We start from the raw sequence: 24,107 nt of genomic DNA on the forward strand, positions 1-24,107 counted from the left end.
AGTGCGATCATGCGGTGTTTGTCTTTCTTTGCCTGGCTTATTTCGCTTAGCAAAATGTCCTCCAGGTTCTTCCATGCTGTTGCAAGTGACAGGATTTTCTTCTTTCCTGTGACTGAGATATTTCACTGTATCTATGCACCACATTTTCGTCCTCCATTCATCGCTTGATGGACACGCAGGGTGATGCCACATCGTGGCTATTGCAAATAGTGCTCAGTGAACATGTGGCACAGACACCAAGCCTGCCACTGTCCTCTGCTTCTTGCACTGTCTCAGGTCATCCAGCCTTGCTGACTCTTGTTCTCTGCCCCCTGCCCTGGGGCCTCCCGCTGTCTGAGAGGGAGTTGCCTATCATGACTAAGCCTTATGTCTTTTTTTTGTCTTTTTCTGGGGGGTAGACAGAGTCTCACTCTGTTGCCCAGGCTGGGGTGCAGTGCTGTGATCTCGGCTCACTATAACCTTTGCCTCGCAGGTTCAAGCAATTCTTGTGCCTCAGCCTCCCGAGTAACTGGGATTACAAGCACCCGCCACCATGCTAGGCTAATTTTTGTATTTTTAGTAGAGATGGAGTTTTGCCATGTTGGCCAAGATGATCTTGAACTCCTGGCCTCAAGTGGTCCGCCCACCTTGGCCTCCCAAAGTGCTTGGATTACAGGCATGAGCCACCCAGCCCAGCCCGCCTTATGTCTTTTGTTATACAAAAGATTTTATTTTGAGGTAGCCAAAAGTATAACTTTCTTTCTGTATGGTTTTTGCCTTTGTGCCTTGTTTAGGAAGACCTTTCCTATCCCAAAGTTACAAATACATCCTCTTCATTCTTTCTTCTAATGCTTTGTGTTTCTCAGGTTTAATTCCTTTAATCCGTCGGAATTTATCATATGGTAGAGAATGTATCTCGAGCCACTGGGGATAGATTTATAAAAATAAAGTAATTTTTATAAATGGTGTTTTAATAATGATCTATCCATTTAAGAGAAAATAATTTTACTTCTTTGTCTTTCTTCCAGTATAATGTTTTTGGCAATGCCGAAACCATTATGTGTTATACGGTTGTGTATAACCTAACCACTTTATTTGCTTACATTACTTAACCTCTCTAACCCTCAGTTTTCTCATCTGTAAATGGAATAATAATAATTCCTAATTTATAGAGTAGCCATGAGAATGATATGAGATGTTTCATGTAAGGCCTTTACTCAGTGTAGATCTAAAGTAAACCTGTGGTGATTCGTTGTGTGTTTTGTGGGCGCACCTGCCTCAACTCCCTCTCCAGATAATCCACTCCTGGAGGGTCTTACCTCAATCTTCATGTTCCCCATGGTGCCTAAGATTGCATCTTCGAGCCTGATTAGCAAAATGAGTTGAATCGTGAATTAATAATTACGCAGAATCACAGTGTCCCAGTGGGAGACAGCGCTGGGAGTGATGGTAACGCTCCTGACCTCACACCCTCCTGTTCCTGGCTGCAGGCACTGGGACCAGGTCAGGGATGAGATCCAGCGGGAGTTTGATCAGGAATCTGAAAGCTTCACCTTGGAGCAGATTGTGGAGCTTGGGATGGATCAGCACGTGGAGAAAATTGGGGAGATCTCTGCTTCAGCAACTAAAGAGCTGGCTATAGAAGTGGTACGACCCTCCCTCCTCTCCCATGCTCCCACACCTCCTGCACCTCCTGGAGCACAGGCTTCCAGCTGTTCATCATCTGATGATGCCTCTCAGCTCCTGTTCCCCTTAGGGAAGAGATACCTGACTGCTGTGTCCCCCAATTTCTCTCCACAGGCTTTACAAAACATTGCCAAGACCTGGGATGTGACTCAGCTTGACATAGTACCCTACAAGGATAAAGGCCATCATCGGCTCAGGTCGGGGGAGCTGGGGCTCTAGGAGAAAGGGGGGCTGTGTGACCTGGGCTGCAGCGTGGGGCCAAGGTTGGGCAGGTGGGGATGGACTATGATTTTGAACCCTTGTGTACCAGAGGTACAGAAGAAATATTCCAGGCGCTGGAAGATAACCAGGTAGCTCTGTCTACCATGAAGGCATCTCGCTTTGTTAAGGCCTTTGAGAAGGATGTGGATCACTGGGAACGCTGCCTCTCCCTTATTTTGGAGGTTATTGAGATGATTCTCACAGTGCAGCGTCAGTGGATGTACTTAGAGGTCAGGACTCAGCGCCCAAGCTTTTCCTGCTTCCTGCTTTTTCTCCTTCATTTGCTTAAGACCTAGATTTTGCCCTGTTATCAGTCTCATTCTCCTACCTTTAAAGTCACTCTTCATCTAGGACCCAGCTGTCTGATTCTTAGTTATTACCTCTCACCTTAGATTCCCTCCTTAACAAGTTTTTGTTCTTCTTCAATGGATATTTCTTCCATTTTTCTTCTTAGACCCAAGTACCTGGCCCCCCACCTCCAACTTTCCTTGTAGAACTTGGGCATCTTGACCTTTGACTTCTGGCACTCTGTATCTTCTACTCAACTGTCACCCACGATCTGGGAACGGGGAGCAGAGGGTGGAGAGTGCGTACAAAGTGGCCTCTCACCCCAATTTTTGGCCCCCTCAGAATATCTTCCTAGGAGAAGACATCCGCAAGCAGCTGCCCAACGAATCGGCCTTATTTGACCAGGTCAACAGCAACTGGAAAGCCATCATGGACAGGATGAACAAGGACAACAATGCTCTCCGGAGCACCCATTACCCAGGTCAGAGTTCCAGGGCTCCTGCCCTGACACAGCTTTGGCAGGTACTCTGCTTGGTCATGGTTGCATGTTTCATTGATTAAAAAGACTGATGCCCCCAGCTCTCCTAACGTGTCCCATCTCCATCACCTCTTCTAAGCATTAGATCACAATTCCATAAATTAAACTCAACAAGTATTTGCGTGGAGTATAATAATGTAGTGGTTAAGAGCATGGGATATGGAATCAGTCAGATGAGTTTATTTATTTATTAAAAAAAATTTTTTTTTGAGATGGAGGTTTGTGCGTCGCCCAGGCTGGAGTGCAGTGGTGTGATCTGGGCTTACTGCACTCTCCACCTCCCGGGTTCAAACGATTCTCCTGCTTCAGCCTCCCAAGTAGCTGGAGAATACAAGCATGTGCCACCACCTCTGGCTAATTTTTTTTATTTTTAGTAGAGCTGGGCTTTCACCAAGTTGGCCAGGCTGGTCTCGAACTCCTGACCTCAGGTGATCCACCTCCCTCAGCCTCCCAAAGTGCTGGGATTACAGGTGTGAGCCACTGAGCCCAGCCTACATTGTCTTTAGTTTAGCAGATTAACTAGCCTTCAGCCATGGGATGAGGTAGGGTATGGGGAAGAAAGGGATGAACACATGGTAAGATGAACACATAGTGAGGGCTGGTTGACTGGGGGAGACTTGGGTAGAGAATCAGGGAGTCAGGTTTGACAACGGGCATCTAGAATGGGCATCCTGTGGCGAAGAATTCTGGCGGGGGTACAGAGGACCTCTTCATTTTACCTAGGGCTAGTCTTAGCAGTGCTTCATTTTTCCAAGAGCCTTCAGTATACACATCAATACAAATAATTTTAATTATTCTGATAAAAGGTAAACATGAAAAGTTATGATATGCAAAGTTGAATGACAACGACTGATACTATTTGAAATAATTGACCGAGTTATATTTTGGAACAATTTATAAGCAAAGCCAAAAAAACAATGATCCCTTTGTTGAACGCACAGAATAAATCCATCTTGTCCATGGCTACTGAGTCTGCCTGTGATCTCTGGGGGGGTCACTCAGGTTTGCACTCAGAGGACCCAACAGCCTGTAGACCCTGTGCTTGAAGGCATGAGGGTTACCTCTGAGTTCACACTCACTAGTGTCCCTCCTTTTTTTCAGAAAGCTAGAAACTGGGAAGACAAGGGGAAAATCAATCAAGACCTGAGGTATGGGGCTGTAGGCTGGGAGGAAAGTAACATTATTGAGAAGCTACCGATGTGAATACACTTCAATTAGTACTCACATTGGTTTTTTTTTTTTTGTTTGTTTTTTGAGACGGAGTTTCGCACTTGTTGCCCAGGCTGAAGTGCAATGGCGCGATCTCAGCTCACCACAACCTCCACCTCCCAGTTCAAGCAATTCTCCTGCCTCAGCCTCCCAAGTAGCTGGGATTATAGGCGTGTGCCACCACACCCAGCTACGTTTGTATTTTTTTAGTAGAGACAGAGTTTCACCATTTTGGTCAGGCTGGTCTCGCTCTCTGACCTCAAGTGATCCACCCACCTCGGCCTCCCAGACTGCTGGGATTACAGGCGTGAACCACCACGGCTGGCCTCACGTTGATTTTTGAGATGGATTTTATTGCCATTTTATATACAAAGAGGTGAAAACTCGATGAGGTGAATTGACATGCCAGTAAGTGAAAGAACCACTGTTTGATTGGGAGTCTTCTGCCGCCTGTTCTGGCACTCTTTTTGCTGTGACATGAGGGACACTGGCAACCCCAGTCCTTGTCGATTTCTTTCACTGTGTGCACATGACGTGTATCTAAAGTGCTTGCTAGATTGTGTACATGGAGGGAAATCTCTACTTTTCAGAAGCTCTTGGGTGGGCCAGTGGATCCCTAAGTTCTTCCCCCGGCCCTTCTTTTCTTTTTTTGCCTATGGGAAATGAAGGAAGGTGGACCCCCAAGTTCTTTGGTGGGTGTGTTATACAGTGTCCCCCGCTACTCACTGGGGATATGTTCCAAGACCCCCCAGTAGATGCCTGACACCTCAGATAGTCCCGAACCCAATTGCCATCAATCAGAACATGTTTCTGTTTGTGTCTGCCTCCCATAAATTCAATGCCCTTTCCATCTTAACTAAGCACTTGTTATGCGCCGAGGCTGTAACTTTTGCAGTTTGAGGTGTGACAGCAAAACTATCATGAATTTCTTTTTCCTTTGTCACAGTTTCGCAGATAGAAGATTCAGATTCTTTTTTTTTTTTGAGACGGTGTCTTGCTCTGTCGCCTAGGTTGGAGTACGGTGGCACGATCTCAGCTCACTGCAACTTCCACCTTCTGGGTTTAAGCGATTCTCCTGCCTCAGCCTCCCAAGTAGCATGGCTTACAGGCACCTGCCACCACGCCCAGCTAATTTTTGTATTTTTAGTAGAGATGGGATTTCACCATGGTGGCCAGGCTGGTCTTGAACTCCTGACCTCGAGTGATCCGCCCACCTCGGCCTCCCAAAGTATTGGGATGACAGGCGTCAGCCACTGCACACAGCCAGAAGATTCATTCTTACTGTAGATCTCAGCAACCTCAGTTGAGAACTTTCACCTTTTCACTTAAAGGAAGGAAGCTCTTTATGGAAGCACTTTACGGCTTCTCTTTGGCGTATCTGAATTGGCAGCATCACTACTCTTGCACTTCTGCTTACATTATTAAGTGAAATAAGAGTCACTTGAACACAGGCACTGCTGTGATGTCACAACAGTCGATTTGATAACCAAGAGGGCTACTAAATGACTCACGGGCAGGGAACCTCTTCAGCGTGGAGGCGCTGGACAGAGGGATCATTCACATCCTGGGGGACAGAGCAGGATGGTGAGAGACTGCACCACACTACTCAGCACAGTGTGCAATTAAAACCTAGGAATTGTTTATTTCTGGAATTTTCCATTGAATATTTTCGGACCACAGTTGTCTGCAGGTAGTTGCAACCATGGAAAGTGAAACTGTGGGTAAGGGGAAGTTACTGTATTAATGAAGTCATATATGATGTATCATTAATGTATAAATAGTAACATGTACAATAGTGCATAATGAATAGTGAGTCATTAATTAATGGAGAGAATGGGATGAGCATGATAGAGGGTCTGGGGATACTTCTCTGCGTCCAGAAACCCTCATGGCAGTCTGTGCCCCACTGCTTAAGAGCTGGCAAAGAACACAGAGTTGGGGCATCCAGATCCCCCCAGGGCAGTGGAAAGAAGGCCATCAAATGGCATTCATCACGCTTCTTCCCAGGCCTCCTGGACACATTGACAGAAATGAACACAATCCTGGAAGATATTCAGAAGTCTCTGGATATGTATTTAGAGACCAAGCGACATATTTTCCCCCGCTTCTACTTCTTGTCCAATGATGACCTACTGGAGATTTTGGGCCAGTCCCGAAACCCAGAGGCTGTGCAGCCGCACCTCAAAAAATGCTTTGACAACATCAAGTTGCTGAGAATCCAGAAGGTCGGTAGAAGTGGCCACAATGAGATGGTGGGTGGGTATGAAAGGCTTTGGAAGGGACCTGCCCTCTCAACAGGAGGGCCATGTTAATTAATGATTCTCGATTCTCAGGGGATAGAATTTCTTCCAATTGGTAATATTGAGAGGAGAGGAGAGGAGCAGTAATTACCCTCAAAAGGCCCCAGTACTTCTAGGCGGATACCAAGTGTGGGCCGGCCAGGCTCTGAGTAGCTTCTGTTTTCTGCAGGTTGGAGGGTCCAGCAGCAAATGGGAAGCTGTGGGAATGTTCTCGGGCGATGGCGAGTACATTGATTTCCTCCACTCAGTACTTTTAGAAGGGCCTGTGGAGGTGAGTTGTGGTGAGAGTCTGAGGACCTAGCTGATTCTTCTTCCTGCAGACAGTTCACCTGGGCCGGGCACAGTGGCTCACACCTGTAATCCCAGCACTCTGGGAGGCCGAGGCAGGCGGATCCCCTGAGGTCGGGAGTTCCAGACCAGCCTGACCAACATGGAGAAACCCCGTCTCTACTAAAAGTACAAAATTAGCCGGGAGTAGTGGCGCATGCCTGTAATCCCAGCTATTCAGGAGGCTGAGGCAGGAGAATCGCTTGAACCTGGGAGGCGGAGGTTGCATTGAGCTGAGATCGCGCCATTGCACTCCAGCCTGGGCAATCAGAGTGAAACTCCATCTCAAAAAAAAAAAAAAAAAGAAAGAAAAAGAAAAAGAAAAAAAAGAAAGTTCACCTGGCTCCATGAGGAGAGAAGATCTCTGTAAATGGCCGATAGTCATTCTTTCCCCTCCCACCTGCCATTCCTGACAATGATCATCTCTGCTCTGAACTGAAATTTCCTTCTGAAAGTCAGACCATCTGCCTCAGAGCCTCCATTTCTCTCAGGGACCCAAGCCAGCCGTTGCCCATTCCTGCTTTTCTCTGGGTACAAAGCCCTGGAGTGCCGCTTCCTAAGTGCCTTCCCTGTGGAGGACCTTGGCCGTGCCCCTGAGGCTGAGCTACCCTATTCTCCCACCTCCCCCCAGTCCTGGCTTGGCGATGTGGAACGGACCATGAGGGTGACCCTGCGGGACCTTCTCCGGAACTGCCGCCTGGCCCTCAAGAAGTTTCTCAACAAGAGGGACAAATGGGTGAAGGAGTGGGCTGGCCAGGTGAGTTGGGGTCAACAGAAATGAGGGAACAAGGGGCCAGGCATGGTGGCTCACACCTGTAATCCCAGGACTTTGGAAGGCCGAGGCGGGCAGATCACTTGAGGTCAGGAGTTCAAGACCAGCCTGGCCAACATGGTGAAACTCTGTCTCTACTAAAAATACAAAAAATTATCTGGTGTGCATCTGTAATCCCAGTTTCTCAGGAGGCTGAGGCAGGAAAATAGCTTGAACCCAGGAGGCGGCGAAGTGACAACCTGGGTGACAAAGTAAGACTCCATCTAAAAAAATTTAAAAAAAAAATTAAAAAAAAAAAGAAAGAGGCTGGGCGCGGTGGCTCAAGCCTATAATCCCAGCACTTTGGGAGGCCGAGACGGGCGGATCACGAGGTCAGGAGATTGAGACCATCCTGGCTAACACGGTGAAACCCCGTCTCTACTAAAAACTACAAAAAACTAGCCGGGCGAGGTGGTGGCGCCTGTAGTCCCAGCTACTCGGGAGGCTGAGGCAGGAGAATGGCGTGAACCCGGGAGGCGGAGCTTGCCGTGAGCTGTGATCCGGCCACAGCACTCCAGCCTGGGTGACAGAGCGAGACTCCATCTCAAAAAAAAAAAAAAAAAAAAAAAAAAAAAAAAGAAAGAAAGAAAAAAAAAGAAAGAAATGAAGAAATGAGGGAACAAGAAGATGGAGTTAAAAAGATGGAGTTAAAAGGATGTGGCCAGTGGAAAGACAGAATCTCGAGTCTCACACAATGTGGTTTCTTACCCCCCTTTCTGGGCTGTGGCTCTGGTACACTCCAAGCTGGACCCTTAGCTCCTGACCTGAGGCCCATGTCCCATCCTTCAGAGCAGATTGGGTGCAGTTGGGAGAGGCACACGGTTCTTGAAATAGCTGGGACTTGGGAGCTGGGCTGTGTGGGTGGCCAAGGATAGGGCTTTGGGACATGGCTTCTGCACATCCTCAGATGGTGATCACTGCCAGTCAGATCCAGTGGACGGCTGATGTCACCAAGTGCCTGCTGACAGCGAAGGAGCGGGGAGACAAGAAAATCCTCAAGGTCATGAAGAAGAAGCAGGTGGGAGGCCGAGCGCAGTGGCTGATGCTTGTAATCCCAGCACTTTGGGAGGAAGAGGTGGGAGGAGCCCACTTGCTTGAGCCCAGGAGTTCCAGACCAGCCTGGGCAATATGGTGAAACCCCTTCTTTACCAAAAAATACAAAAATTAACTGGTGGCACACACAGGAGGTTGAGGCTACAGTGAGCTGAGATCGTACCACTGCACTCCAGCCTGGGCAACAGAGCAAGACTCTGTCTCAAAAAAAAAGGGCTGGGCACGGTGGCTCACGCCTGTAATCCCAGCACTTTGGGAGGCCGAGGCAGGCGGATCACGAGGTCAGGAGATTGAGACCATCCTGGCTAACACGGTGAAACCCCGTCTCTATTAAAAATACAAAAAATTAGCCAGGCATGGTGGTGGGCGCCTGTAGTCCCAGCTACTCGGGAGGCTGAGGCAGGAGAATGGCGTGAACCCGGGAGTTGGAGGTTGCGGGGAGCCGAGATCGCGCCACTGCACTCCAGCCTGGGCGACAGAGTGAGACTCTGTCTCAAAAAAAAAAAAAAAAAAGAAGAAAAAAGCAGGTGGGTGCTCTGCAAGTATGGGTTAGGTCTGGGGCTAGAATTGCAGGGAGGAAGCAGTGAGAATTAGAGGTGAGCTGGTGGAAAAGGGCCAGAGCGAAGGTGCTTTATGATGGAAGTCTAGTGGGGGCAGTCCGCGGTGGAGCAGAATTACCAGGAGTTCCAGCAGGTGGGGTCAGCACCGGGTTGGAAGTGGTGCTGGGTGGGAGTGAGGGGTGATTGGGCTTTGGCGACATTGCTCTGTCTGCTCTCTTCCCTGCTGCCTCATGCCACAGGTGTCAATCCTGAATAAGTATTCAGAAGCTATCAGGGGGAACTTGACCAAGATCATGCGGCTTAAAATTGTGGCTCTGGTGACGATAGAAATTCATGCCCGGGATGTGTTGGAGAAGCTTTACAAGAGTGGCCTCATGGATGTCAATTCCTTTGACTGGCTCAGCCAACTTCGGTTCTACTGGGAGAAGGTGCCAGATGGGCCAACTCCCCACTCTCACCGTAAAATGGATCCTAATGCTTTTATTGCATCCATGTTCTGTAAATGCAAGGATATCCTAAGCCAACCCTTAGTCCTGTCCCAGTACCCTAATCCGGTTCTTCCTCCCATCTCCTCCCCACAATCAGGAGTGGCAAGCAGTTGTCCCAGTCAGGGCTCACTATGAATGTCACTCGAACAGGACTCAGAAACACTCCAGGCAGCTGCTGCGTTGGGTTGGGGTGGACGTGCAATATGAAACACATTTTCCATCTTGCCCATAAACCACTCCCCTTTTCAACTCTAAAAGGGAACCCCCGATCCCTTCACTGCAGCCTCCCTGGCAACTCTGAGCCCCACTCTCAGTCATTGTCCCAGCTCTAACTCTCCTTCCAAACCCACCTCTCTCTTTTTCTGCCCTGTTTTCCCCAGGATCTTGATGACTGTATGATCCGCCAGACCAACACGCAATTTCAGTATAGTTATGAGTACTTGGGTAACTCGGGCCGGCTTGTCATCACCCCCCTGACGGACAGGTCTGCCGTGTGGGATGAATGAGGTGGCTGGGGTGGGGGCAGCAGAAGCTGAGAGGCGTCCGGGAGTCTGACTCCGCTTCTGTTCTCAATTCTCAGGTGTTACATGACACTGACCACGGCATTGCACCTGCACCGAGGGGGCTCCCCAAAAGGCCCCGCAGGCACGGGCAAGACCGAGACCGTCAAGGACCTGGGCAAGGCCCTGGGCATATATGTCATTGTGGTCAACTGCTCTGAGGGCCTGGACTACAAGTCCATGGGCCGAATGTACTCAGGTCTGGCTCAGGTCAGTATCCTGCCACCCTGTGCCAGAAGCCCCTTAAATACCTTTTCGTTCCAGAAAATAAACTGAAACCCAAATCTGGTTCAGTGCTTTGTAACTTCATGACATTGCATCCTGGGTAATTCTTTTTTTTTTTTTGGAGTGTAGTGGTGTGATCTCGGCTTACTGCAACCTTCGCCTCCCAGGTTCAAGCAATTCTCCTGCCTCAGCCTCCTGAGTAGCTGGGATTACAGGCGCATGCCACCAAACCTGGCTAATGTTTGTATTTTTAGTGGAGACAGGGTTTCACCATCTTGGCCAGGCTGGTCTCAGACTCCTGACCTCAGGTGATCCACCTGTCTCAACCTCCCAAAGTGCTGGGATTACAGGCGTGAGCCACCGCGCCCAGCCACAACTAGGAAAGTCCCTTCCCCTTCCTGAGCTTCATGTAGCTTATTTGCAAAAATCAGAAGATTATAAAGGATTAAAGGATTAAAGAAAATAATGCGTGTTAACTGGAGCAGAATAGACAGTGCACACAAGTTCCCTACCCCAGTCTCTTTCCAACCCACACCTTTTCTACCATCACCCCAGATTGGCCTCATCTGATGGAAAGTTCTGGCCAGAAGCTACAACAGTATACTCTAGTGCCCTTCTCCCTGCACTGTATTCTGGAGGCCGCCTCACCTAGTGAAACATTTTAAGGAAGGGTGTGTTAATCATGCTTTCTAGCCTTTGGGGCACCTCTCTTGCTCCCAGTGACTCTGCCTTGCACCCCACAGACTGGAGCCTGGGGTTGCTTTGATGAGTTTAACCGCATCAACATCGAGGTGCTGTCAGTGGTGGCCCAGCAGATCCTGTCCATCCTATCTGCCCTGGCTGCCGGCCTCACCCGTTTCCATTTTGACGGCTTTGAAATAAATCTGGTGTGGTCCTGTGGGATCTTCATTACCATGAATCCTGGTAGGTGGCAGGGAGTGGATGGGGTTTCTGGGGTGGGAAGAACTGGGTATTCAGGGGAAATAACTGCATCCTCCTCTTCCCCCTTCCATGCGAACGTATATAGCTAAATGAAGTCTGGTTAAAAATAGCAACGCGGAGAGAAGGATAAACACACAACTTTCTGGGAGAAGGGGAGGCAATCTTACTGTTTTCCCTAAAGGATTAATAACCTTTTTTTTTTTTTTTGAGACGGAGTCTTCCTCTATCACCCAGGCTGGAGCTGGAGTGCGGTGGCACGATCTCGGCTCACTGCAAGCTCTGCCTCCTGGGTTCACACCATTCTCCTGCCGTAGCCTCCCGGGTAGCTGGGACTATAGCGCCTGCCACTGTGCCCGGCTACATTTTTGTGTATTTTTTTTTTTTTTTTTTTTTTTAGTAGGGACAGGGTTTCACCATGTTAGCCAGGATGGTCTCGATCTCCTGACCTTGTGATCCGCCTACCTTGGCCTCCCAAAGTGCTGGGATTACAGGCGTGAGCCACCGCGTCCGGCCAGACCTCATCTTTTAAGATACTTAGCTATCTTCTCCCATTAGGCTAGCTCCCAGAGTTCTGGTCTCTCTGCCATCTCTTTTGCAGCAGGCCCTAGGGTCTCTCCTTACTGTTCCCTAGAAACAACTCTGGGGGAAGGGCCTAGGACAGCACAGGGATAGGAAAGGGTTTAGGAACTGAACGAATAAGAGGAAAAGCTGTGATTTCTATTAGGACTGATGTGAGCTATACACAGAACCTGGAGAGATGGGAAATTGACAGCTCTGTGATTTGAGTTTGAAATAGGACCACGCAGAAAGTAAGGAAAGGACCACAGAGAAGAGAGAAGACCAAAGTGGACTGGGAAGGGCTGGGGCTGAGATGACAAAGGATGTGATCTTGGAGTTAGGGAGAAAGTTAGGGATGGAGTTAAGGTGGAAGAAAATGAGATTGATTGGAAAGTGGGTTTGGAGAAGCAAATCAAGATAAGGAAATATATGATTCCAAGTAAGCGGCATTGTTTTCCAGGCTATGCTGGCCGCACAGAGCTTCCTGAAAATCTTAAATCCATGTTCCGCCCAATTGCCATGGTGGTGCCTGACTCCACCCTCATTGCAGAAATCATTCTCTTTGGAGAGGGCTTTGGCAACTGCAAGGTACTCCAATAACCCCTTTTCTCCAGTGATTTTAATTCCCTTTCATAATTATTCCCTGGACAGAGGAGCTCCCCAAGGGCCTCACTATCAGCTTATCCTCTAAGGAACTTAGACTATTGTCCATAGGATCTAGGGGGAGAAAACTTTAGGGGAGGGAAGTTTCTCCTCTGTAATATCACTGATTAACGATGGCGTGATTCACACGATTTCATCAGAAGAGTCCGTAGAGTACCTCCTAGCTGCTTCATGTCCTGGGACCTGGCTTCCTGTCTCTGACTGTCCCGAGATGAAGCAGAGGGATTTGTGGGGAGATGGACTGTTTCTTCCTCTGTTTTGGTTCCCCAGATTCTGGCCAAGAAGGTGTACACACTCTACTCACTGGCTGTGCAGCAGCTCTCCAGACAGGACCACTATGACTTTGGCCTGCGTGCCCTCACCTCCCTTCTGCGCTATGCTGGCAAGAAGCGCCGCCTACAGCCGGATCTGACTGATGAAGAGGTAGAGCAAGGACACAGACTTTGGACCTGACTTTCACTGTCACTGGCCCTATGTCACTTCCCTCAAGTCTTTCAGACCCTTTCTTTTCCCAGATTGGGATTCCCACCTTCCCACCTGGTCCCATCCCTGTGTTGCCCTCTGCTTTGCTAATGGCTAACTGGTGTCTCCATTGTTCTTAGCACCTGCCCTGAAGCCCTTTGGAGGTGAAGGGCCTAGGCCCTGGCTCCTCCAGCCTGAGTCTCTGTCTTTTCCCATTCAGGTTCTGCTGCTCTCAATGAGAGATATGAACATCGCCAAGCTCACTTCAGTTGATGCACCCCTGTTCAATGCCATCGTGCAAGATCTGTTTCCCAACATTGAGCTGCCTGTCATTGACTATGGCAAGGTATTTGTTCCTTAATACTCTCCCTGATCAGGTGCTGTGGCTTGTGCTTGTTATCCCAGCACTTTGGGAGGCTGAGGTGGGCAGATTGCTTGAGTCCAGGAGTTTGAGACCAGTCTGGGCAACATGGTGAAACCCCGTATCTACAAAATATACACAAATTAGCCAGGCATGGTGGTGCGCATGCTTGTAGTCCCAGCTAGTCGGGAGGCTGAGGTAAGAGGATTGCTTGAGCCCAGGAGGTTGAGGCTATGATGAGCTGAGACTGTGCCTCTGCACTCCAGCCTGAGTGACAGAGCAAGACCCTGTCTCAAAAAAACAAAACAGAAACAAAAAAAAGTGCACTCTCCTGACCACATATGTCAATAGGCATCTGGGAACAGAAAACTTGGCTTCCGGGTCTTATTCTGCCATCTGCTAGCTATGACTCTGAGCAAGTCAGCTGACCTCTCTTTGGACTTCCTTATCTATAAAGCAATAGACTATTCAAACATTCTGCTCTCTGATCACGACTCCCTCTTCCGCTGACCTGCTCAAATGTACCTGCTCAAGTGCATCCACGCAACAACGCTCTGACTTCATCGAAACCTCTAGTCTGTTGCCTTTGCACTTTCTCTGTGCCCATCAGTCCTCCATGCCTCTACTTCTCACCTCAGCAGGGAGTTTTGAGGAGAGGTTGCTAGAAGCCACTTGGTGTCAGAGAGCAGCGGAATGGAAGAAGGAGTTTTAGAAAGCATGAGAACTTTCTTATCTGGCAGTGTGGTAGTCTGGATACCCTGAATGATCCTTTCAATAGAAACTACTAAAGTGATGGATAAAAATATAATAATGACATCCTTTTTAATGCATTGCTAAGGCTGGCAAGAAAGAAAGAATTCCAGGAGTTATGGAGGGTGGGGAGTAAAAGCAGGAGCCCTGGGAGACAGGTGAGTACAAAAGCTGGCCTTCTCCCTGAAAACGGTTGTTGATCTCAAGGCAGTGGGAATAGGAGATGAAACCGTCCAAGTCTGAAGATAGAACAGAAAACGCAGTGCTGCGCAAACCCCAGTCCACAAGGGGCAACGCCCCCAGTAGATGGAAAAAAGAGAAGCCTGCGATTTAGAAGGGTATATACAGGAAAGAAACTTGCTTGTTTTGATCTCTGATGATGGAAGAAAAAGACCAAATTTCCTTTGAGATTTCCTAACCACACACCAGCTCTCACATGGTTTCCAGTCATCGTTTCTCCTACTGTGTAATCAGAAAAGAAATCTCAAGCTTAGATTTTAATATTAAGTAGTTCTAGGTTGTTAGTGCCCCCAGGTGACAGGACGAAGCAAAAGCAAATTATTTCTGGAGGAATAAAATTTCAACTCACACTTCAAAGAATTGCCACAGGTAAAAGTCCAAGAAAATGAGCAACTCATGGTCAAAAATCACAAAACACACAAGGAAACAAGAAACCATGAATGGGAGCCAGAACAACAACAGACAGTGGAATCAGATCCATGAAAACTTACTTCAGATATTGAAACTGATAGGGGCGAGGTGCGGTACTTCACGCCTGTCATCTCAACACTTTGGAGGCTGAGACAAGAGGATCACTTTAGGCCAGGAGTTCAAGACCAGCCTGGGCAACATAGCAAGACCTTCATCTCTTAAAAAAAAAAAAAAAAAAAAAAGCCAGGCATGGTGGTGTGCTCCTTAGTCACAATTACTCCTTTCTCCAAAAGCTACTAGAAAATGTGCTCTACTTAAATACAGGAGCCTGTGAAAGGGATGACGGGGAACAAAAGATTCAGTGCAAGGGGGAGGCTACAGTAATCCTTGGGGTGTTGGTGAATGGAGGTCACAGGATAATGGTGGTGCACTGGGCAAAGAGAGAAGCCAATCCAGATTGGAGCAAACCTGAAAGCTTCAGGAGGACTTTTTTTTTTTTTTTTTTTTTTTTTTGAGATGGAGTTTCACTCTTGTTGCTCAGGCTGGAGTGCAACGGCACAATCTCGGCTCACTGCAACCTCCGCGCTCTGGGTTCAAGCGATTCTCCTGCCTCAGGAGTAGCTGGGATTATGGGCATGCGCCACCACACACAGCTAATTTTGTAGTTTTGGTAGAGACAGGGTTTCTCCATGTTGGTCAGGCTAGTCTCGAACTCCCGACCTCAGGTGATATGCCTGCCTCAGCCTCCCAAAGTGCTGGGATTACAGGCATGAGCCACTGCACCAGGCCAGGAGGACTTTTTAAAGAAGAAATTGATACCTGATGTGAAAATTGTTTGAAAGATTTAGTCAACTGGTAGAGTTTGGAATTGAGTTAGAGATAAGCACATTAAAAACTAAGCAAATATGGGAGCAAAAAAGAAAAAGAAAAAGAAAAAGAAAAAAAAAAAAACACCTAAGCAAACAGGCCAGACATGGTGGCTCAAACCTGTGATCCTAGCACTTTGGGAGGTGTAGGCGGGTGGATCACTTGAGGTCAGGAGTTTGAGACCAGCCTGGGCAACATGGTGAAACCCCATCTCTACAAAAAATACAAAAATGAGCCAGGTGTAATGGCTCGTGCCTGTAGTCTCAGCTGAGGTGGGAGGATTGTTTGAGCCCAGGAGTTGGAGGCTGCAGTGGTTGAGATCGTGCCACTGCACTCCAGCCTGGGTGACAGAGACCCTGTCTCCAAAAAAAAAAAAAAAAACCTAAGCAAACAAAAATCACAAAAATTATTAGATCCTAGGGAAAACAAAAAAGTTGCCCAGGAAAGGAAAAGTAATCATACATTGTTATACTGACACTTCATAGTGTTTACAAGAGACCCACCTAAAGCTTAATGACAAAGGGCTGAAAGTCAAAGAATAGAAAAAGATGTTTTTTCTATTATATGATTAGCATTAGTAAATAATTAGTATTAGTAAATACTAACCAAGGAAAGCCAGGGTAGCAATATGGGACTACAGATTTTGAGCTAAAAAGTACTGCTAGAAATAGAGGGCCATTTCATAATAATAAAGGGGTCAACTCATCAGAAAGGTATAACAATTCTAAATTTTGGTGCACCTAATAATACAGCCTCAAAATAAGTAGAGCAAATTTTGCACAATTACAAGGAGAAGTGGACAAATCTATCGTAGTGGAGAGCTTGATATCTCTTAACTGATAAATCAAACAGACTAAAAATCAGGATATAGAAGATTTGAAGAACACAATCAACAATCATTATTTAATAGATATCTATACAAACTGGTCTCAATAATTGGAGAATCAGCCAGGCATAGTGGCTCATTCTGTAGTCCCAGGACTTTGGGAGGCCAAGGTGGGAGGATTACCTGAGGTCACGACTTCGAGGCTGCAGTGAGCCATGACTGTACCGCTGCACTCCAGCCTGGCTGACAGAGTGAGAACTCAATAAAATAAAATAAAATAAAATAAAATAAAATAAAATAAAATAAGATAAAATAATCGAAGCATAACCATATTTTTCAAGCACACATAGAAAATTGTTGGACCATGTAGGAAAAGGAAAATTGATGACTATGTAAAGGCCATAAATTTGCCTCAAAAATGTCAAAGGAAGATATTCATACCACATTTTCTGATCACAATGATAACTCTACAGGCAAAGTAGACTTTATGGCAAGAAGCAATAGTAAAGGTAAAAGGTGACATTTCATAATGATAAAAGGATCAATGTACAGAAAGTTATAACAGTTCTAAATCTGTATGCACTAAATAATATAGCTACAAAATCCATAAAAGAAAATGGACAGAACCATAGGAGAAACACATAAATCCATAGCCCTGGTGGGAGATCTTGACTTACTTCTTTCAGAAACTGATAATGCAAACAGACCAAAAAATCCATAAAGTGATGCATTTGAATGCTTTTAACAGACAGCGACAAAATAGAATTAGTAAAAGCCAAATGTTTGGAAATTTGGCAATACAATTCTAAATAACTAATGGATCAAAGAAGAAATTAGAGGATTTTTTTTTTTTTTTTTGAGATGGAGTTTTGCTCTGTTGCCCAGGCTGTAGCGCAGTGGCAAATTATCGGCTCACTGCAACCTCCGCCTCCCGGGTTCAAGCGATTCTCGTGCCTCAGCCTCCTGAGTAGCTGGGACTACAGGCGCCCGCCACCACGCCCGGCTAATTTTTTTGTATTTTTAGTAGAGATGGGGTTTCGTCATGTTGGCCAGGCTGGTCTTGAACTCCTGACCTCAGGTAATCTGCCCGCCTCAGCCTCCCAAAGTGTTGGGATTACAGTCCTGAGCCACCGCACCTGGCTGAGAATATTTTTTTAACTGAATAAATAGAAAATGTGACATTAAACTTCTTTAGGACACTAAACACATGTGCACACAGAAAACATACTAATAAAACTTCTCAGATGGTGGAAGGAAGTGAAATTGGTGAGGCCTGTTAGTGCAAGTAACGATCTTGCATCTATTTGAAATTATTTGGCTACATGAGCTGTGTGTTTTAAAATGGCACACTATTCTGGGGCCGATCTGCTAGGTCACGGTTCTTCAAGCATTACTTTTTTTTTTCCCCGAGACGGAGTCTCGCTCTGTCGCCCAGGCTGGAGTGCAGTGGCACGGTCTCAGCTCACTGCAAGCTCCGCCTCCCGGGTTCACGCCATTCTCCTGCCTCAGCCTCCCGAGTAGCTGGGACTACAGGCACCCGCCACCACACCCGGCTAAATTTTTGTATTTTTAGTAGAGACGGGGTTTCACCATGTTAGCCAGGATGGTCTTGATCTCCTGACCTTGTGATCCCCCCGCCTCGGCCTCCCAAAGTGCTGGGATTACAGGCGTGAGCCACCGCGCCCAGCCCAAGCATTACCTTTTAACTTAGGTAATAATGTATTTAACATTAATTGGGCTCTTCCACCAAACTGTGAGCTCTGCAATAGGACGAAATCTATTTTGTCCCAAGCCGTATCCCTGGCAACCGGCAAGCACAGTGCTTGGCATACATTGTAGAGGCTTAATAAATATTTGCTGAATAATAAAAAGTGTGTAGAGCTATATGTAAGACATTGTGCCAATGAGGAAACTGAGGCGTGGAGAAGTAACTTACCCAGGATCACATAGCTGAGAGCTGGGGAACCAGCCTGGCCGACTCCAGAGCCCAATCTTTCAACTCTGCAATGGGCCAGCTTCCCAGTGAGTGACCAGAGCCGGAGGGCAGAGGGCCCTGGGGCCATTTTTAACAGTTTTGAACACATTCTCCCTGGCATTGGGGAGATTTTGAAAGCCCTTTAAAGGCCTCATCCTTTTGCTTCTGCTTGTTGTGTTTTCCCTTCCCTCAGCTGCGGGAGACCGTTGAGCAGGAGATTCGAGACATGGGCCTGCAAAGCACACCGTTCACCCTCACCAAGGTTTTCCAGTTGTATGAAACCAAGAACTCCCGCCACTCCACCATGATTGTGGGCTGCACGGGCAGTGGCAAGACGGCCTCATGGCGCATCCTGCAGGCCTCCCTGTCCTCTCTGTGCCGCGCTGGAGACCCTAACTTCAACCTTGTTAGAGTACGGGGCTGGGACAGTGGAGTCAGTGGCAGAGACTTGAGTAGTAAAAAGACAGTGGAGGGTGGGGGCCAGGGAGAACCTTGCAAGGCCAGGAGGGCTGTACCTGGGTCCACGGAGGCCTGGAGTGATGAGAGAAGGGGCAAATGCGCGTACCTAAGAGGGGTTTGGAAATAAAGGGGGGTTTTTGTCTATCAGCAGCTAAAACCCCTTCCGGTGTCACTTTCAGGAGTTCCCTTTGAACCCTAAGGCATTGTCTCTAGGGGAACTGTACGGGGAATATGACCTCAGCAGCAATGAATGGACAGATGGCATCTTGTCCAGTGTCATGCGGACGGCATGTGCAGGTAGGTATCCAAAGGATCGTGGGGTGTGGAGAGCAAACGCCTGAGTCTCCTAAGGAGGCGGGGAGTCTGGGGATAGGAAGTTCCAAGTTGGGAGAGAAATGCCTGGAGAATGCTGAAGTACAAGGACGTGTAGGCTTGCATCTCCGAGAAGTGTGAGCGGAGGGCGCAAGGCGAGTGGCTCCCTGGTTTCCTCACCACCCACCATCTACTCAGATGAGAAACCCGATGAGAAGTGGATCCTGTTCGACGGCCCCGTGGACACGCTGTGGATCGAGAGCATGAACTCCGTCATGGATGATAACAAGGTGTTGACCCTCATCAACGGCGAGCGCATCGCGATGCCCGAGCAGGTCAGGGATGTGGCTGACTCCCGAGGGCCTGCAGAGGCAGGCACCGGAGGGCATGGGCTGGGGCTGGGGAGGACAGCAAGGAATCTCAGAGCAGGGCAGGTTCTGCGGGAGAGAGCTGAAAGGAGGATGCCTGGATTCAGGGAAACCTGCAGCTGAAGAAAAAATGATTTGCCTACCATGGCTATTGAGAACAATGATAAGAAAAACACTCTGTATTGTGAGCACTGTGTAGGCTCGGGCGGCCCTCCTCAGCTCGTTCCCACGGACGCATGAGGCAGGACCCTCATTTGTGCACCCAGGGGTATGAATTCATGGACTGGCAAGCACACCCTTTTCCACCCACTCCAACAATGCGAGCAAGAGAGTGATTTTTCATAAGGACAACCTTGAATAAACTCTAGTTTCTTTTAAAGCAAACTGGACTAGGCCAGGTGGCTCATGCCTGTAATCCAAGCACTTTGGGAGCGAGGTCAAGGTGGGCAGATCACTTGAGGTCAGGAGTTTTAAGACCAGCCTGGCCAACAGGGTGAAACCCCGTCTCTACTAAAAAATACAAAAGTTAGCTGGGCGTGGTGTTGTGCACCTTTAGTCCCAGGTACTCTGGAGACTGAGGTGGGAGGATTGCTTGAACCTGAGAGGCAGAGGTTGCGGTGAGCCAAGATCATGCCACTGCACTCCAGCTTGGGTGACAGACCAAGACTCTGTCTCAAAAAAACAAAAACAAAAACAAATCATTTGTGAACTTGTAGCATCCGAGTTCTGGGTGTTTTATTATTCCTGAAGGTGGGGGATGCAGAGAGAGATGAAGTTCTGACAAGCGTATATCCTTAGGTGTCTCTTCTGTTCGAAGTGGAGAACCTGGCAGTGGCCTCTCCAGCCACCGTATCCCGCTGCGGGATGGTCTACACTGACTACGCTGACCTGGGCTGGAAGCCCTATGTTCAGTCGTGGCTGGAGAAGAGGCCAAAGGTATGAAGGGAACCGAGGAGAGGGAAAGTAACCAGGGTGGCTCCAGGACACAAGGGTGAATGACGACTCCCTTCTTATTCAACTCCAGGCTGAGGTAGAGCCCCTTCAACGCATGTTCGAAAAGTTCATCAACAAGATGCTGGCCTTTAAGAAGGACAACTGCAAGGAGCTGGTGCCCCTGCCCGAGTACAGTGGTATCATCTCCCTCTGCAAGCTGTACTCGGCCCTGGCCACGCCAGAGAATGGGGTAAGGGGAGGACACAGACTATGGGCAGGGGGTAGGGAGGGCTCACAGTCTCACCAGGACAACTTCTGGGAAACGGTGTGTCTGAGACAGGTTGAACTCCAGGCTTGAGTGGAGCAGAGACTCCAAGGGGAGGCCTCAATGACCATGGAGGCAGTGAGGGGTGTGTGTGTGCACGTCTGTGTGTGTGCATGTGTGTGTCTGTGTGTGTGTCTGCGTGTGTGTGTGTGCACGTGTGCGTTGAGCTGAAAGGTCCGACTAGGGGTTCTGAGTTGAATATGTACACAATGGGGTCTGGCTGTAATTTCCCACCCATGCTTTGGGAGCTGAAAATAGCTCATTCTGCTCCTGACTTCGCCAGCCCTTCAAAATATAAATGTAAATTTTGGCGTAGATGAGGCCCTGGGACACCATTTCTCCTGGAAGAGGCTTTCAGACTATTCTGATGAGAGGACTTTGTAAACATTTCAGGTCAATTGATATTTAAGAAAAATTGTTGGCCGGGCGCGGTGGCTCAAGCCTGTAATCCCAGCACTTTGGGAGGCCGAGGCGGGTGGATCACGAGGTCAGGAGATCGAGACCATCCTGGCTAACACGGTGAAACCCCGTCTCTACTAAAAAATACAAAAAAACTAGCCGGGCGAGGTGGTGGCGCCTGTAGTCCCAGCTACTCAGGAGGCTGAGGCAGGAGAATGGCGTGAACCCGGGAGTCGGAGGTTGCAGGGAGCCGAGATCGCGCCACTGCACTCCAGCCTGGGCGACAGAGTGAGACTCTGTCTCAAAAAAAAAAAAAAAAAAGAAAAATTGTGCTCAATTTAGAAGGACCAAAATTTGATATCTTCTGTTGAGCTTTAATCACTGCCTATAAATGGTTTGTATTGTTTTTAAAGATGTTGCCAGGTAATTAAACTATTAATACATCATCAACAACAATGAAGATCTATAGGAACATATGTCATTCCTCGTACAGTTAATGTAAATTAAAAATATGTAGATGGGGCCGGGTGTGGTGGTTCATGCCTGTAATCTCAGCACTTTGGGAGGCCGAGGTGGGTGGATCATGGGAGGTCAGGAATTTGAGACCAGCCTGGCCAACATGGTGAAACCCCATCTCTACTAAAAATACAAAATTAACCGGGTGTCGTGGCACACACCTGTAGTCCCAGCTACTTGGGAGGCTGAGGCAGGACAATCGCTTGAACCCAGGAGGCGGAGGCTGCAGTGAGCCGAGATCGCACCACTGCACTCCAGCCTGGGCGAGGCAGAGCAAGACTCCATCTCAAAAAAACAAAACCAAAAAACTGTAGATGGACTTGCCAGATACCATGTGGGCAGAGGGCAGTTACGAGTATCAATGGCACACAGGTGCCAAGAAGGACGGGCTGGGTAGGGGAGGCTTCCTGGGTGAGCAGAGGGCAAGAGTGGCCTCTGCAGAAGTGCAGACACACAGGAGTCAGGCCTGGTGGGGCAGGCCTAGCTAGTGGTCTGTAGCCAGATATGGTGGGTGGTGTTTGTGTGCAGATGCTCTTCAGTGTGGCAGAGACCCTGAGGAGAGGGCTGGACCATGAGGATGGTGAGATGTGTTGTGTGCTGAGAGGAGCCAGAAGCACAGACTAAGGATTCTGGATTGAAAATGGCAGACAATCGATTCTTTTTTTTTTTTTTTTTTTTTTTGAGATGGAGTCTCGCTCTGTCGCCCAGGCTGGAGTGCAGTGGTGCGATCTCGGCTCACTGCAAGCTCCGCCTCCCGGGTTCACGCCATTCTCCTGCCTTGGCCTCCCGAGTAGCTGGGACTACAGGCACCTGCCACCACGTCCGGCTAATTTTTTGTATGTTTAGTAGAGACAGGGTTTCACCGTGTTAGCCAGGATGGTCTTGATCTCCTGACCTTGTGATCCACCTGCCTCAGCCTCCCAAAGCGCTGGGATTACAGGCGTGAGTCACCGTGCCCGGCCAGGATTGAGGATTACTCTCTAAACCCAAGATCAGTATCCTGGATTGGACGGCACCGTTATCTGTGGTCCTAGGTGTCTTAAGTCACAACCCATCCTCAAGCGCCCTCCACCCACGGGCCTGTGTCTGCTTTGCATAGTAGGCCAGGGATGGTTTGAAGGATGCCAGGTTGGTCGTGGTCTCCAAGAGGCCCGACAGAGTCGGGATGGCCCCATGTGCTCTATGCGCCCAATCAGAAGAAAGACACCTGTCACATGCCCCCTGGGTAGGGATTGAGAGCACGGGCTCTAAATATGCTCCTTCCATTATTAAGTTGGTACATTTTACATTTTATCTTTTTAGAGATAGGGTCTCACTCTGCTGCCCAAGCCAAGTGCTGTGGTGTGATCTCGGCTCACTGCAGCCTCAACTTACTGGGCTCACACAATTCTCCTGTCTCCCGAGTAGCTGGGACTGCAGGCGTGCACCATCACACCCAGCTAATTTTTTATTATTTCTAGAGACAGGGTCTCACTGTGTTGCCCAGGCCGGTCTCAAACTCCTGGACTCAAGTAATCCTCCTGCCTCGGCCTCCCAAAGTGCTAGGACTATAGGCATGAGCCACCGCACCAGGCCACATTTTACATTTTAATTTTTAATTACACAGATAATTGTTGAATCAGGTTCCCTTTCTGAAAATAATAATTTTTCATTTAAAACTAAAGTCCTTTTTCTTCCTCTCTCTCCTCCCAGTCCTGATCTGCTCCTTACTGCACACAAGTAACTACTGTAGGATGTTTGTGTATGTCATTCCAGACCTCTTTTTTAATTTTTTTTTTTTTAGAGACAGGGTCTTGCTCTGTTACCAAGGCTGGAATGGCATGATCAGGGCTCACTGCAGCCTCAACATCCTGGGCTCAAGTGATCCTCCCACCTCAGTCTCCTGAGTAGCTGAGGTTACAGATGCACACCATCATGCCTGGCTGTTTTTTTTTTTTTTTTTTTTTTTGGTTGAGACAAGTTTCACTATGTTGTTCAGGCTGGTCTTGAACTCCTGGCGTCAAGCAATAATCCCACCTCAGCTTCCCAAGGTGCTGGGATTATAGGCATGAGCCACCACCATGTCTGGCCTAGGCCTTTTTAAAGGTACGCCTTTACATATAATCCCATGGATAATCCCATGGATATCCATAGAAAATGTTTTTTTTTTTTTTTTTTTTTTTTTTTTTGAGACGGAGTTTTGCTCTTGCCGCCCGGGCTGGAGTGCAGTTGTGCCATTTCGGCTCACTGCAACCTCCACCTCCTGGGTTCAAGCGATTCTCCCACCTCAGCCTCCTGAGTAGCTGAGATTAACAGGGGCCACCACGCCTGGCTAATTTTTGTATTTTTAGTAGAGGTGTGGTTTCACCATGTTGGCCAGGCTGCTCTCGAACTCCTGACCTCAGGTGATCCACCCAGCTCTGCTTCCCTAAGTGCTGGGATTACAGGCATGAGCCACTGTGCCTGACCGAAAATG

At 48.2% G+C, this 24,107-nt stretch overlaps 1 protein-coding gene across 1 annotated transcript in view; it reads left to right on the plus strand.

Moving 5' to 3' along the window:
- The window catches only part of DNAH2 (dynein axonemal heavy chain 2), a 122,095-nt gene that overhangs the window by 52,801 nt on the left and 45,187 nt on the right, over positions 1–24,107 (plus strand). Inside the window, 20 exon segments of the mRNA XM_030923652.1 lie at positions 1,470–1,626; positions 1,780–1,862; positions 1,976–2,156; positions 2,557–2,695; positions 5,969–6,186; positions 6,431–6,532; positions 7,220–7,345; positions 8,307–8,417; positions 9,252–9,440; positions 9,881–9,984; positions 10,081–10,270; positions 11,029–11,209; positions 12,246–12,373; positions 12,719–12,871; positions 13,131–13,256; positions 18,534–18,752; positions 18,979–19,096; positions 19,310–19,446; positions 20,278–20,415; positions 20,504–20,662. Of these exon segments, the coding sequence (XP_030779512.1) occupies positions 1,470–1,626; positions 1,780–1,862; positions 1,976–2,156; positions 2,557–2,695; positions 5,969–6,186; positions 6,431–6,532; positions 7,220–7,345; positions 8,307–8,417; positions 9,252–9,440; positions 9,881–9,984; positions 10,081–10,270; positions 11,029–11,209; positions 12,246–12,373; positions 12,719–12,871; positions 13,131–13,256; positions 18,534–18,752; positions 18,979–19,096; positions 19,310–19,446; positions 20,278–20,415; positions 20,504–20,662 (2,959 nt within the window).

Source organism: Rhinopithecus roxellana, chromosome 19 (assembly GCF_007565055.1).
Source record: "Rhinopithecus roxellana isolate Shanxi Qingling chromosome 19, ASM756505v1, whole genome shotgun sequence".
Lineage (NCBI taxonomy): Eukaryota > Metazoa > Chordata > Mammalia > Primates > Cercopithecidae > Rhinopithecus > Rhinopithecus roxellana.